This window comes from Rhipicephalus sanguineus, chromosome 8, assembly GCF_013339695.2.
Source record: "Rhipicephalus sanguineus isolate Rsan-2018 chromosome 8, BIME_Rsan_1.4, whole genome shotgun sequence".
NCBI classification, from domain to species: domain Eukaryota; kingdom Metazoa; phylum Arthropoda; class Arachnida; order Ixodida; family Ixodidae; genus Rhipicephalus; species Rhipicephalus sanguineus.
The window spans coordinates 78117472-78132227 of NC_051183.1; the positions used below are offsets into that span (position 1 = coordinate 78117472).

Below are 14756 nucleotides of genomic sequence, written 5' to 3' on the forward strand. Positions count from 1 at the left end.
TTTGGCGCCGTAGTTGTCCGCCGCCGCCGCCGATGTCCGTAACCAGTATCGCTCGAAACAAGAAAAAAAAAACACGAAATAAGAAATAAATTCCAGGATGGAACGAGGTTCGAACATGGGCCCTCTGCGCGGGAGCCCAGTATTCAACCTCTGAGCCATGCCGGCGCTTGAAACTGCTTTGCAAAAAGGTCCTATACAGGCTTCATGTCGGGAAGGAACCACATTAGCATATGCAATATAGCGTGGTAGAAGAGTAGAATAAGCACCAAGCGTCGCACAACGCGAATTCTGTAACCAGGCATCACACAATGCGAATTGCGCTACGAGAACGTTGTTGAATGCTTCCAACCCATTACAAAGGGCTCTGCCATAATTCTTCATCGTCATCAGGCACAGCATCAACAAAGTGCGCATAATGCCTTACATGCGTTTAGCAGGTACCAGCGCTCTCTGTAGAATGACGAAAAATGGCACAGTGCCTACTGCCCTACTTCTAAAAAATTACAATGATTTATAGCGTACTGGGTTCCTCGCAAGTGCACTTGTATTGGTTGCCAAGGAAGCCCATAAGCGCATCATCCATTTCCTCGGGGTCTCAGTAAAGTTCTTCGCCTCCCCCCGTCTCTCTCCCACGTCAACGTATGTTATACAGCATCACGGGAGAGGGAAATAGCGACCGGGCGTCACCCAATGCAAATTACATAACTGGTGGGTCGTTTAATGATTCCAACCCGTTACAAAGGGCTGACCCATAATTCTTCATCGTCATCAGTCGTCGCGTCAACAAAGTGCACATAATGCCTTACAGACGTGTAGCTGGTGCCTCGCTTCTCCGCAGAATGACGAATAATGGCTTAGTAGGTGCTTCTCAACTTCACAAAAATTGTGATTTATGGCGTAGTGGGTACCTTTCTAGTGTACTTGTATTGTAGCCCCAAGAGAGCTTAACGGGCTCTAGAAACGCCGCTCTTCCAGCTTTCGCTGTGACTGTGCTGCGGTTTCAGCGCAGGCCTGGCGTTTTTTTTAGGTTCTCACCGGATTACGACGTTTATCGATGTGAAGGCAAGCGGTATGCGTGCCTTTTTTGCTGTTCACTTCTGTGATATGTGCTAATCTTTACGGTGGACCTGCACGCTTCATAAAGCAACACGAAGAGTAGCCATGCAGCACGGAATTGGCATTTGACCTTGTATATCACATGTCTCAACCATAACCTGGCTAACGCTTTCTCTTACACTTTTTGAGTAGCCCTTCCAGTCGTAGAACATCTCAGAAGCTCCACATACGATATAATTGAGAAGTCGTCGGTGCTGTTGATGCTAAGCATCGCGTAGTCGCCGAGACTCTTAGTAACGTCATGAGTATAGACTGCCAGTAATGCCTTTTTGGACAAGCTCTTAAGCTCTTCTAGACTTTTCAGTGCCGCTTCCAGAATGCCACCTAACCGCCCCGCGCGTTGGCGGCCTCGTATTATCTTACCTTTCACTTTGGCAAACATTTTCTTACAATTGGATGGTGGTTCGCTAGGGATATTCGGTATTGGACGTGCGGCAAAGTTATTTTGCGTGGCAGTGTGTGGATATTGGAACGCGGCATGCGCCTGCCCTGCGAACGAACGAATTGTTTTCACTGCGACTGGTGGAGGTTACAGACCAGAACTTATCCGAACCCGGCCATCTCCCACCTCGTTCTCCTAGGCATATGCAAGTCGTATAAATGCAAGAACTGTGGTTCTAGAGCCACTCTGGAACATATGCTATGGGAATGTCGAGGGATAACGAACAGTACTGGGGATGCAGCCTCTAGCGACCGCCTCCGAGCGCTCTATGGGACGGTGTTGCCCCGCTCTGCCCTTGAAGATCAACCTTGGGCTGTCCAGCGGGCCAGGGAAGTCACCAGGACTCAAGAACTCCTGGCCGTCACCCTAAGCGGAGCCTTTTGCCCATCCCACAAACTCACCTGACCTTTCAATAAAGTTCTTTGACTGATTGACGGGCAGTCTGTGCAGGGCAATCAAGTTGCAGAGTCTGGGAAGAGGCTGATATCCTCTTTTATTGGAATTCGTTAGCTCTTTCCTGGATTTGTATTGGGCGCACAAAGAGAAAGAAGGCGAGACAGAGAGATTAGAAGGACACGCGAGAACAATGCCATGATGCTATCTGTGGAGTAACGTGTTCCAGTCCATGCCTGCACTGCACTAGCTTCCCAAGATGGTCCACTAACAAGTCTCAATCGCAAAACCAATCGCAAAGCGCTCGTCTGTATCATCTTTCCATGTGTCCTGTCCTGCTGCGCAGTTTGCTAGAAGGTGATACTTTTGACGTCACTTTGAACTCTCGAACACACTCTCTCTCTTTTTTTTCCCACGGGACAGCAGGTGACTATGGACAATGTTTATTCACACGAATGTGGCAGCGATGCCTCTCGATCCTTCCATCTCCGGGTGGAGCTCCTGAGAAGATGGGCAACGGTGGTGCTCGCTCACCTTGCACCTGGGTGAGAGATATAGATATATATAGATAGACAGATAAACGCAGGCAAACAAACAAACAAACAAACAAACAAACAAACAAACAAACAAACAAACAAACAAACAAACAAACAAACAAACAGACAGACAGACAGACAGACAGACAGTTTTGCAATGATCGGCTAAGTGTGAGTACTAACTTATGTCCAATGACTGCAAAAACTGCCAATACCATCCTGTATGGTCTGACACTGAGATTTTGTTTAATGTGCCACCCCCTGGCTACGCCACTGTGCTAATCCCCAATAAAATAGCGGCTAAGGAGTTCATTTCGGGGGGGGGGGGAGGGGGAGGGGCGCATGTCTTACAATCACGTTGTGACACAATACCACAATCACATCGCAGTGTTTTCACGTACTACCTCGGAACAATAAATACAATAAATACCTTGTACCATAGGGCACAGTAACTGGGAAAGTTCGCTATGAAGGTCCCTATATATTACAACAAAACAGTTGAAGTGTGAAGGCAGTGAGGGGCAAACTTGGCACTGGAGAGAACAAGACGTACTTGGTGCGTGATGTGCAACTCATTGTAATTTCGACGACATAGCGAAGGCAGCACATTAATTATCGTAAACGAGCTGCAGAGAACATTAGCTGAACCGACTTTGTCGACCTTAGCGGTCGAGGCCGTCGTCGCTCACCGGGGGTCGTCGCTGCGTAGCGTCTCGAGTACTGTGTTCTGCTGCTGGTCGGGGTGGAGCATCCTCACGAACTGCCGCCGGAAGTTGTCGTTGAACCAGGCGTACAGCAGCGGGTCGTAGCACGTCGAGCTCATGGCGGCCGCGTGAGCGGCCAAGAAAAGGACGTCACCCATGGGCCAGCCCAGTGACGCGGAGTGGAAGTCGGCCAGCAGGTTGCACGCGTTAAGCGGCAGCCAGGCCAGCGCGAACGCCAGCACCATCGCGAGCAACATCAGCTGCGTGCGGTGCGCGCTGCGGCGGCGGCGTCCGCGCAGGCGCCGCCCGACGCGCACGTAGCAGCCTCCCACCACGCCCAGCGGCAGCACGAACTGGGCGGCGGTGGTGAGCGCGCCGAAGAGCTGGCGTCCTCGCGCCGAGGGCCACACTTCCTCGCAGTAGGCGGCGCGCCCGTGGCGCACCAGGCGGACGAAAGCGGCGTAAGGCAGCGTGAGCAGAGCGCTGGCTACCCACAGGGCGACGCACAGGATGCCGCAGGACCCCGGCCGCAGCAGCCGTGGTCGCAGAGGGTGGACGACGGCGCGGAACCGGTGCACCGCGATGGCCGTCAGCGTAAGCGAGGAGACGTAGACGCTGACGCCCTGCGCGTACGGTACCAGGTGGCACAGCGCGGTGCCGAAGGGCCATTGGCCCAGGAAGAGGTAGAGCGGCGTGAAGGGCACCGCCAGCGCGCACAGCAAGATGTCCGAGAGAGCCAGGTTGGCCACCAGCAGGTTGGTGACGGTGCGCATGGTGTGTCGGCGCAGTACCGCGACGCACACCAGGACGTTACCCGAGACGCCCAGCGCGAACACGACCGCGTACAGGAGGCCGAAGAGAGCGGCTGCTGCGCCACTGCGACCACCGCCATAGCTCGCCGTGTCGTTGATCTGTAAGACAAATAAGTGTGACACGGGGACTTTCGACGAGTCTAAGAATGTCTTCCGGCGCATCCTACGGGCTCGTCATGCTCAAAAAATTACACCATCTCCCGCTAAAGGGGACCATGAGGCGATGAGAAGCCGGAGCACTTGCACGATCGCGTTCCGTTGGCGATCGTTGGGCATGCTATCGACCTCGGGCATGCTACCAACCTCGCGTCGTGAAACGCGAAGAGGAATACTACGCGCGTCGTGTCTTCCCTCTAGCCTGGCCGTTAATTATTACAGGGCGAGCGGGGAACGCGGTCGACAGGCGCGCGAGAGGGAGGCAGCGGAGGAGAGGAGAGAGAGGGGGAGGGATTGCGCATGCGATGGCGCTCATCGCGGCGCTGCGCAGGAGAGAATTTCGAACGCGGTCGACAGGCGTGCGAGAGGGAGGCAGCGTAGGAGAGGAGAGAGAGGGGGAGGGGATGCACATGCGCTGGCGCTCATCGCGGCGCTGCGCAGGAGAGAATTTCGAACGCGGTCGACAGGCGCGCGAGAGGGAGGCAGCGTAGGAGAGGAGAGAGAGGGGGAGGGGACGCGCATGCGCTGGCGCTCATCGCGGCGTTGCGCAGGAGAGAATTTCGGCATGTCGAGCCCGCATTTCAGAGGAGTCAACCGAAGCAAGCGCTGGACTGAACGCGCGCAGCGCTCTACCACCTGAAGGAGAGGAGACTAGAGGAGGAGAGTAGCGTATGCGCCGTGAGAGCAGAAGCGAGAACGCAGGAGAAGCGCAGGCAGGTGCTGGTAGAGAAGTGGAGAGAGTAACGCGCAGCTGTTGGAGAGAGGGAAAGAGGTGAGTTGCGCATGCGTAGAGTGAGTGCGAACTACCAGGCTGCGGGACATACCCCCCGAGCAAGAGATGCTTCGCATCTAAAAGTGTTGAATCAGGCAAACAGGACAACGGCTAAAGGAAGCGACAACGACACACAGAGCGCTCTGCGTGTCGTCCTCTCTTCCATTAGTCTTTGTCCTGTTTGCGCAATTCAACACCTTTCGAGCATGAACAAACATACCCAATTGTCAGCCATTCTCATCACGCATCGCGAGTGACTTTGGTGCATTACAATTGAGGCACCTTTACTTGTAGCGCAACAATATGGCGCAAACAGTTTGCTGTTTTAATGGATACCTCTTGGCGGCATAGGCGTGCGCAAGGGGGGGGGGGTGGCAAGGGGTCGGCCGCCCCCCCCCCCTATTCACCATAGAGTGTGGGGGGGGGGGCGCAATGTCAGCTCCACACAATGATATAATTGGGAGGGGGGCGCTACGACTCCGGCGGGGGGCCCAATGTCAGCGCCATACATTGGTATAATTGGGAAGGGGGGGGGGCGCTGCGACGAACCTTCGCCCCTCTGAAGGGGAACCCTGCGCACGCCTATGCTTGGCGGTTGGCGTCCGTGGCGGTTAAGATCACGGCAACGACTTTCGCTAACGCTGACGTCCATAAGTATGTAACGCATGCGCAGTATAAGGAAACTTGTTGATGAGGCTTCAATTTATTTCAGTCAATGCATTAACGCCTATTTTTTACTTGTTTTGTCGCAAGCAAATGATGCCCAACAGAAAATGGTTAGGCCTAGTATTGCGTACTCTGAATTGCTAACAGAATGATGTAATCTTTCCACATGATTCTGGGATTGCACATTTAATCGCACATGTCATCACATACAATTACATACTTTAATTTACTCATGTTTGTACTGTGTACAAGCATTATAGCCCCCTTCATTTGCTTCACATGTGTATGCTCATCATCCTCGCTGGACTTGTCGACTTCGATATTTTCTTTAAGAGTTGTACTGCTATTTTTGCCTGACCACCTCCGCCAGTAAATGAATGAATAAATGAACATAGGAAAAACTCAAGGAAGAAACCGAGCTCACATGAAAGTGTCAAACTGAAAAAGACAGCCTTACAACGTTTGTGAAGTGTAATCAATTCAAGAACTGCAAAAACGACCATCTTAGGCCAAAAAGAAAGAATGAATAGAAGCTTCGAACTCTTTTCTTATAGTTGATATCCGGCTCCGGCAATCACCGCTAATTCCAACTTGCGAGCTCTGATTCATCTTCCGGTGCATGTGCCAGAGCAAAACTTGTTTATCGAGTCTTTTTTTTTTCATTGACTCCATGTCTTTGTTCCACGAGTCATTTTAAAGCTCTCGCTGCCATACATCTTCAATATCCCACTGCCAAGGTGCATCATCGACGCCGCACTAGCCATCGATTGATGGCTAGTGCGGTAGTGATTGATGTGACGCCCGCGTTCCCACGCGTTTCGATGATTCAGACCGTTCCTTTCCCTAGCGCTGCATCACAACGAAACGGCCTTTCCCACTAAATTGGTGTTATGTCACTTGTAAGTTGTCACTGTCCCTCAAGTTTCGTGAATTATGAAACTTAAAGAAAATTTCGATTGACTGACATCAATAGTCAATAAATTTTAAGCCATCCCTTATGTAGTAACCCTTATACAGGTGATCTTTGAGGCGATAGAAATATGTGATGACCCTTGTCGTTCCCCTAATAAAACTTGGCTAGTGGGAATCTCTCCCGAGTCTTAGGGCTATAACGACCCTTACTTCTGTAACATGGGCTGGTGGCCTAGCGCTCGACCTAACCTAGCCTAACCGGCAACCATAACGTGCCCCAGACTTCATGTGCCCCCGCGGCTGTAGCGAAGTATTGCACCTGCTACGTCTTTGTGTCCAGGGAGGAAGATCACAAAGAAGGTGCTTAGAGGCACCAGGAAACGCTGTAGAGTTCACACAGACAGGACGATAGCTATATGGACGGCAAATTGTACGGAATACATGCAGGTTCTTCACACACACACACACACACACACACACACACACACACACACACACACACACACACACACACACACACACACACACACACACACACACACACACACACACACACACACACACACACGCACGCACGCACGCACGCACGCACGCACACACACACACACACACACACACACACACGCACGCACGCACACACACACACACACACACACACACACACACACACACACACACACTGTATTCTCTTATTCAATCACATTGTGCCGCACCGTAAACCACGCGATAGAAAAAGTGTCAAAAGCGAGTGCGCAGATGTCCGGGCATGCGAAAGACTCATCTGTGAGCCGCTGCTCAGACAGTCTGGCTTTGTGATGGCCCGCGTGATGACTCCAGAAAGTGGAGCCAAGAGATATATGACTACAGGTCACTGCTGGACCTTTACAGAGAGACGCTGGATATGGCTATTTCTGGCGGGTCACGTCCGCGGACACAAGACGCGTGGAACAACAATTTTCGGCGAACCGATTAACTCGACTAATCCACCATTTTTGTGTCGAAAAAATAATGGACATGGCGTAAAAGCAGACATAAAGGTGTATGATTTCGCCGACATGGCAGAATGACGTGAACAATTTTGCCTCAAAGACAAAACCACTTGCATATGAAACGAACGTCGTGCCATTTTTGTGCTCTCGAAACAACGGGGTTTCTTATGTACTACAGGATTTCATTTTGAGACCGCCGTTGATGAGATAACGTGCGCCATGCGCAAGAGAAACACCGGGATCTCTCAGACTCTCTCTCTCTCTCTCTCGCTATTCGTTCAATATAGTCAATGATGATAACATGTAACATTACTGCACAGCAATATTCTGTGACCAGACCAGGCCCGTAGCCAGAAATTTTTTTCGGGGGGGGGGGGCACTTGTTGAAAACCGTGACTATTTGAGAAAAACACCTATTTTCATTATTTATTTTTGGTAAAAACACCTACTTCACCAAAATTTAGGGGGGGGGGGTGGCCCTAGGGCTCCCCCCCCCTGGCTACGGGCCTGGACCAGACCCACCATAGTCACAGTTTCGCTGGCTTCCACCTTCGCGGTAATGGAAGGGCTCTCAGTTTTTTTGCTCGCCACTGTAGGGTTCAATCCATGTTGATAGCCTTTGCTTTAAATTACCTACTGTATGTAAGGCGGCCTTGTCGAAAAATAAGATAAAGCAACGAAACGTGGCGGCTGGCGGTACTCACCAAAAAGCAGAAGTGGTCGCGTTTACCGGCAGCGAGTAGTAGGCGGCCAGAAAGGCGGCCAGCATGACCATCGCGAAATAGAGGATGATGCAGAGAAACAAGTCGCAGTAGCCTGGCTCCAGACAGCCGTTGGGCATGCTCGAGCCGGCCATATTGCCGGTCGGCTACGGCTGACCCGCTACTTTGACGGGATAGAGCATCGTGTCTTCCAGCGAACTTGTTTGTTCGTGACGGTGGTGTTGTTGATGTTGATGACGATGCCCCTGGGATGATTGGCACCTACCCACTCAGGGGGATCGGTGTTGTCTATCGATTACGTGGGCTGATACCCACCACGAGAAATTGGCCATGAAATATGCGTATTAGTCGAAGTTATAGCCAGAACGATAATTCCAGGTTAAAATGAGAGCCATATTAACAGGGAGAATAAATTATTGATAGGGAACACATTTTAAGAGGGCATGTTGTTGGACTCCATAACAAATGCATTGCCCGTGTTTCGGGTGGATTAATCCAAGTTACAATCCCATGTAAAATTTAAAAACTACAATAGGATAAATCACATTGAGATGTTCATACGACCTCAATAAAACGGAAATAATTTATAACGATTACTCGGTGGTCGATACACTCAATCAAAGAGATTCATTTGGGATCCCTAGCATTGAGACACGGGAACAGAAAAGAAGCAGTGGTAGCTGACATCCTTATATTAAGAGAAGAAAAGTTAACATAGGCGGGTCACGTGATGCGTAGGGCAGTTAACCGACGATCACTGAGAACGAAAAAATGGATACTGATGGGTGGGAAACGTAGTCGAGGTAGGCAGAGAGGTGGGTGGGGTGATGAAGTTAAGAAGTTCGTAGCAACACAAAAAGGAATTAGCTAGCGCAAGACAATGAATTGGAAATCACGGGGAGAGGCCTTCGTCCGGCAGTGGACATATAAGTGATCATAACGACGATGAAGAAATGGACTGGCCACAATATGGTTGGAACATTTCAAGTTATAATCAGATATGAGTTTTCAGTAATATATACTACAAAGTAGGAGTCACTGAGGTGCGAAATGAGGTTTTAATGTAAGAGCAGTAATAAGAGGAGGAATCGATATTCAATTAGTATGAGGAGATGTAAATTAGCAGAGCATATTTCCTAGAGATTTGGATAAAAACCAGCGGGAAACACGAACCAGCGAGAAAGAACACGACGGGACAGTCTGGCTGACGGTACTAGCCCCAGTCCGTCGCCTTGATTTCATCGAGATTCAGAAGATTCTCGACAGCTGGGCAAACATCCATCTGGCTGAATTCCAGAGCACCACTTTGTTGCTGTCGTTGTTGTTGTGCGTCGAACACATGGGTCTCATACCCAGTCGACGTGACCAGCCATACTCGCCTCAGCTCATCCGACCCTCCAGCGCAGGTAGAGACCCGGACATGAAGCAACACGGCTATTTTGCCTAGTTGGAATTTGTTCATGTTTAAGAAGCGCGAAGAAAACGGGTACGAAGCAGAAACTGTCCTGTGCGTAGTCTGCTTCGTCCCCGTTCTCTTCGCGCTTCTTAAACATGAACCGTCTTAAGGCACATTTGTTCATCCGGCAAGTTTTCAGCGATTACCGATGCTGCGCATATCACTAGTGTAGCCAGTCTGTCAAATGCACTGCTCACTTGCGGCTTGTTCACACCTGCGACTACCACCGGTCGCGCACTCATTAGCGACTGGCGACCAAAACGCGACACTCCGCCACAGACGTTCACACATGCGTGCGACTTATACACGTCACCACACAGAATTCACGTCCGCTCGCATTGCTATTTCCACGCGGAATAAGCTGAAGTCCCGTTCCTGCGCATCTGATTGGTTCGCAGGTTTGCGACTGCAGTCGCGCGACTGAAAAATCGAGCAGCGAGCGACTGAGCCAGAGCTGTCGCTTTGCGACCAATGCGGCCACTTGCCACCATTTGCGACTAACTTGGTCGCGCGACCGGTGCTAGTCGCAGGTGGGAACGAGCCCTTGCGGAGACAACGCTTTGCGAGTCCGCGGCACCCGCGCCATTGTAAAGAGATTGCTGCTGCGCTCGGAAGCTATTCCGCTTGAAGCTCTCCTGCATCTTGTATTCGCGTCTCGCGTTGCTGCACAGCGACAGCGTCTTCGTGCGTCACGGGGATGTACGCTGGCTTCGCTCTGCCGCCTCCGTTGCCGTTAACGACGCGCGGATCGTCAGCATCTGGCATTCGAGAATCTTCGGCACGACCTCCCTCGGCATTCGGGTTTTCAGGTCGGATGGTCGCAAGAATTTCAACCCTGCGACTGAACTGTAACCACTAGTGCAGTCTTGAAGGCCATAGGCGTGCACGGAGAGGAGAGGGGACAGAGGCGCGGGGCGCCCCTCCTAATCATCTAAAGGGGGGCGCCAATTTCGCCCTATGCCTTCACTCAGTCGGACGTTTCACGTCATTTTTTTATGCAGAGGGCTATGGCTACCATGTTTTTTTGACGATAATGGCCACCATGGACCGCTGATGTCGCATTCAAAGATCTGTTTACTTCCCGCCTTTATCCCTGAAAGCCGGGGACTAAATGCAGGCCTTTGCGAGAAGCATGTCAATGTTTCATCTTCATTTTTGCATACATTGCGGAGCTCGTTTTCTTTCGGACTCGACCAAGGAAGGAGGAGGGGGGGGGTTCCGGCGAAATCAGAGCCAGTTGAGCAGAGCCTTCTTTGCTACGCTAAAGTGCCAGCAGGACCTGACGAACTCTTCGCGTCGCCAATTTCTTCACACCCCAGTGCTGAAGAGTACCTCTTCAGTTTTTGAATGCACTGTTATTCGACACGTTGTAGCTGCGCTTTCGATAAGCTGAGACTTTTAGCGGCAAATATACACGGACGCATTAGTCTGAGCTGCCGAAGGCGCCTGCGCTGCGGCGTCTTGTAGAACCGGTTGAGACTGCGCATTTTGTTTTGCAGGCTTTCTAATATAATTATTTCAACCAACTGTTGTGAATAGCGCTTTGTTGTCTGTTTATTCGTCCCTGTTGTTCCACGCTAGCTTCTTTATATCATGGTTAAATTTGCAGCGCGCACAGTTCACAGGAACACAAAGAAGAGAGACAAACGAGCGCTAAGTCACCGCTGTTTATTTTTTGAAAACGACTGAACATGTAAGCTTCATGAATCCGCACAGAGCATGAGCAAAGCGAGTCATGTGGCATGCATGCAGATCACAAATGATCAAGAAAAATTGAAAAAGGCCAATGCTTTATCGGTGAATGCCAAGGGTAAAGAATTGCGTATTCATGAAGCTTATATGTTCAATCGTTTTCAAAAATGAACACTTGTGAGTTAGCGCTATTTTGTCTCTCTTGTTTGTGACCTTGTCAACTGTGCACACTACGAATTTAACCATGAATACCTACCAACTCGCCCACCTATCAGTTTTTGCTGCAATTCTTTATACCACAGCGAGGCGGTGTGGCAGGTGCATCGACACTTCGAAAGACGATGAGAATTATGAAGTGTTGAATAATGAAGAGCCAGATTAAGGAAACTGATGTTGAAAGAACGCATTTCGATGTAGTGCGAAATATCCACAGAACTAACACGCGAAAAAAGATAAACAAAAGGACGGTCATGCTGACGCTAGCAAGGTCACCATGACCATATTTGGGAGGGCGGTATGCGTAAGTCCTAACCACGGCAGGTAATGTTACTTGAGAACTATTACAAAATACGCTGATGAAAAAAGAGCAGCAGCAATAAACGAACATCGTTGTCCACTGCATGAATTATGACAAGCAGTTAAACAAGCAGATGAAGAAACCGCCCGGCAGTTAAGGGTTTTACTTTTCCTTCGTGACGTCATCTACACACACCGGCGTAGCAGTCAAATCAAAGTTCAGAAAGAGATATGCGGCCTTTTTGTTTTCATTAATGAATGTATATTTTTTTCTTGTCGTTATTATTATTTGTCCTAAAGTGTCGATACTTCTCTATGTGGCCTCTACATTTCCTTGCCAATATTTTCACCTGCAGTACCGTGCGTGTTCTGCTGGATTTCATTGTTTCCTGTGTTTTGACATGCTGTAAAGATTGTTCAGCACAAACTTAATATTTCTTTCGCAGACTTGTTTCGAATTCTTTTCACAGATTGTTCAGTATTTTCTTTTGTACGATCCACCCCTGCCTATAGCTTGTAAAGCAAGCTGGCAGTAAGAAATAAATGGATAGAAAAATAATACCAAACTGCACTAACATGCGAATGAAAACGGAGTTTCAAAGGAATCGGCAACTTCGCCAGTCACAGTAGTTCCGCCATTGTTTTGCGTCTCAGTCGTACTTCGACGTACGTTGCCTCGGGCTCTAAAAGAATGTCTGTCAAAGGCCCTAGCGCCCATAATTACACATTGACACTCAAGTGAATGACACCAGTATACAATACAACCTGATACCGTATAAACGGGAAAATACCAAGAAAACAATCTTAACAACACTTGTGCCTCTGAGCGCAGATCTGAAACACGTGACAACGTGCCAAATGACAGACACAGGTGCTATATCTTCAAGTTCGCATTCACTGCCAGAGGCGTCGTTCTGTGTTTTAGTCACCCGCGCTGCGCTGGAAAATGTCGTGTGCTGTGCGAATTGACATTAAAAGAATGCTGCCGCTATGAAGATGGTCGTGCGAACAGCGCGAAGTCGACTTAGAGGGGAAACAAAAAAAGTCAAACCGCACCAGCATGCATTGCAATGCGTGTCGCGGTGGTCTGTGGTTACGGTTTTTGACACTTACCCGAAGGTCGCGGGATCGAATCCCGGCCGCTGCGGTCGCATTTCGATGGAGGCAAAATGCTAGAGGCCCGTGTGCTTAGATTTAGGTGCACGTTCAACAACCCCAGGGGGGTCGAAAATTTCAGGAGCACCCCATTGATCATATCTGGTGTTGGGACGTAAACCCCGTCCCTCCTTCCCCAAGCAAAAAAAAAAAAGCATGCACTGCGATGAGCTCTCTTAAAATTTCTCCAATTGTACGCTGCATTCTTTGACGGATCGGTAATCGATAGCTTATATGCTTATGCGCAATTAAGAACGCTCCAAAACGCGCCCATTATCCGTCGTCGCGCGTGAAATTTCGTCGTAATCACATGCTGACAACGGGCTTGAGTTTTAGTTTTTTGAGTTTAATTAAAATAAGGTAGAAGGTGTGGTGAGGAGGACGGCATAAAAGCTGCGTCAACGGCAGCTCCACTAGCCCTGTAGCCTCCACACAACATGGCAGCAAACATGACAGCTAGGAAGTACGTATACACTATGAAACGAGAATAATGACAGAACAAATATTTACATTGGAAAGCATCTGCATGATAAGACGAGCAACACGTAGTAAACGACATTTCTGTACAAATACGTTGAGAACATATACGGTATGTTAGTGAACAATTTCAAATCGGCCTTTCCTCGTTACAACCCGCAACTGCTCTTCGGTCAGTTCGTATTTGGTTGGTTAATCAAGCCAAGGGGTCGTTATTCGCAGTTTTTAATCGAAGTGCAGTAATTTCGAGATCAAGGGCGACGACAGCTGACGAAAACAACAATGCTGACCGCCCAAGGAACCGAACGCACAACCTCCGAATGACTTCGCTATCCTGACCCCTGACCTTCTTATTTTTCTAGCTCCTTCGTCGATGACGTAGCCCTCGATTAATATTCCTTCAGACCGTTCACCACTCCATTTGTCACGAAAGCGCGCACACATCAAGCGCAGACTGTCGATCGAATGTATTAGCCCTAAGGAAAAACGTTCATGCCCCGTAACACGAATTACAGCCATCCAAAAGGAGCAGGGGGCTCCCCGCAGTCATTTTCCTCGCGCAGTTAGTAATTGCAAGCGAAAAGTGAGTGCTTACGCTCTGTGCGTCCATGCAGGAGCGGTGCCGGGGGAGTCTAACGAGCGTCGCAGCGGTCATGGCACGCGCCGCCGAGCGCAGCCTCCTCGGGCGGCGCCGCTTGGCTGCGGCGCGCGCTCCACGACGACGTTCGACCGCGTTCCGATGCCGTACTTGCGACGTACCTTCGGCAGAATCGCTCGTGCTCGCAGCGTTGCACTTCCCGAGGTGGCCGCAGCAAGAAGTAGATGTAGTTTAGAAGCTTAGTGAAGCTTGAGGTACGTACATGATAAGTTAATTAATTAATTAATTATTTAATTAATTAATTAATTAATATGTCGGGTTTAACGTCCCAAAACCACGATATGATTATGAGGGACGCCGTAGTGGAGGGCTCCGGAAATTTCGACCACCTGGGGTTCTTTAACGTGCACCTACATCTAAGTATGGGCCCAAACATTTTCGCCTCTATCCAAAATGCAGCCGCCGCGGCCGGGATTCGATCCCGCGACCTTCGGGTCAGCAGTCGAGCGCCATAACCACTAGACCACAATGGCGGGGCTACGTATATGATCAGGCGCAGGCTCAAATTCTTTGCTAAAGAACGTTGGACATTAAGGGTTTGCGACACGCATTGTGATCGACTTTCTATAACCATGCCAAATT

The 14756-nt window shown here is 49.8% G+C and overlaps 1 protein-coding gene across 1 annotated transcript; it reads right to left on the reverse strand.

The window, feature by feature from the left end:
- Positions 1-2378: 2378 nt before the first annotated feature.
- On the reverse strand, positions 2379-14170 carry LOC119402134 (neuropeptide Y receptor type 2). The gene is made up of 3 exons (XM_037669258.2): positions 14112-14170; positions 3177-4102; positions 2379-2492 (listed from the first exon to the last, which is right to left on the reverse strand). Exons 1-3 carry the CDS (start codon positions 14124-14126, stop codon positions 2399-2401), a joined length of 1035 nt encoding a protein of 344 aa, XP_037525186.2. The 5' UTR covers positions 14127-14170; the 3' UTR covers positions 2379-2398.
- Positions 14171-14756: the final 586 nt, after the last annotated feature.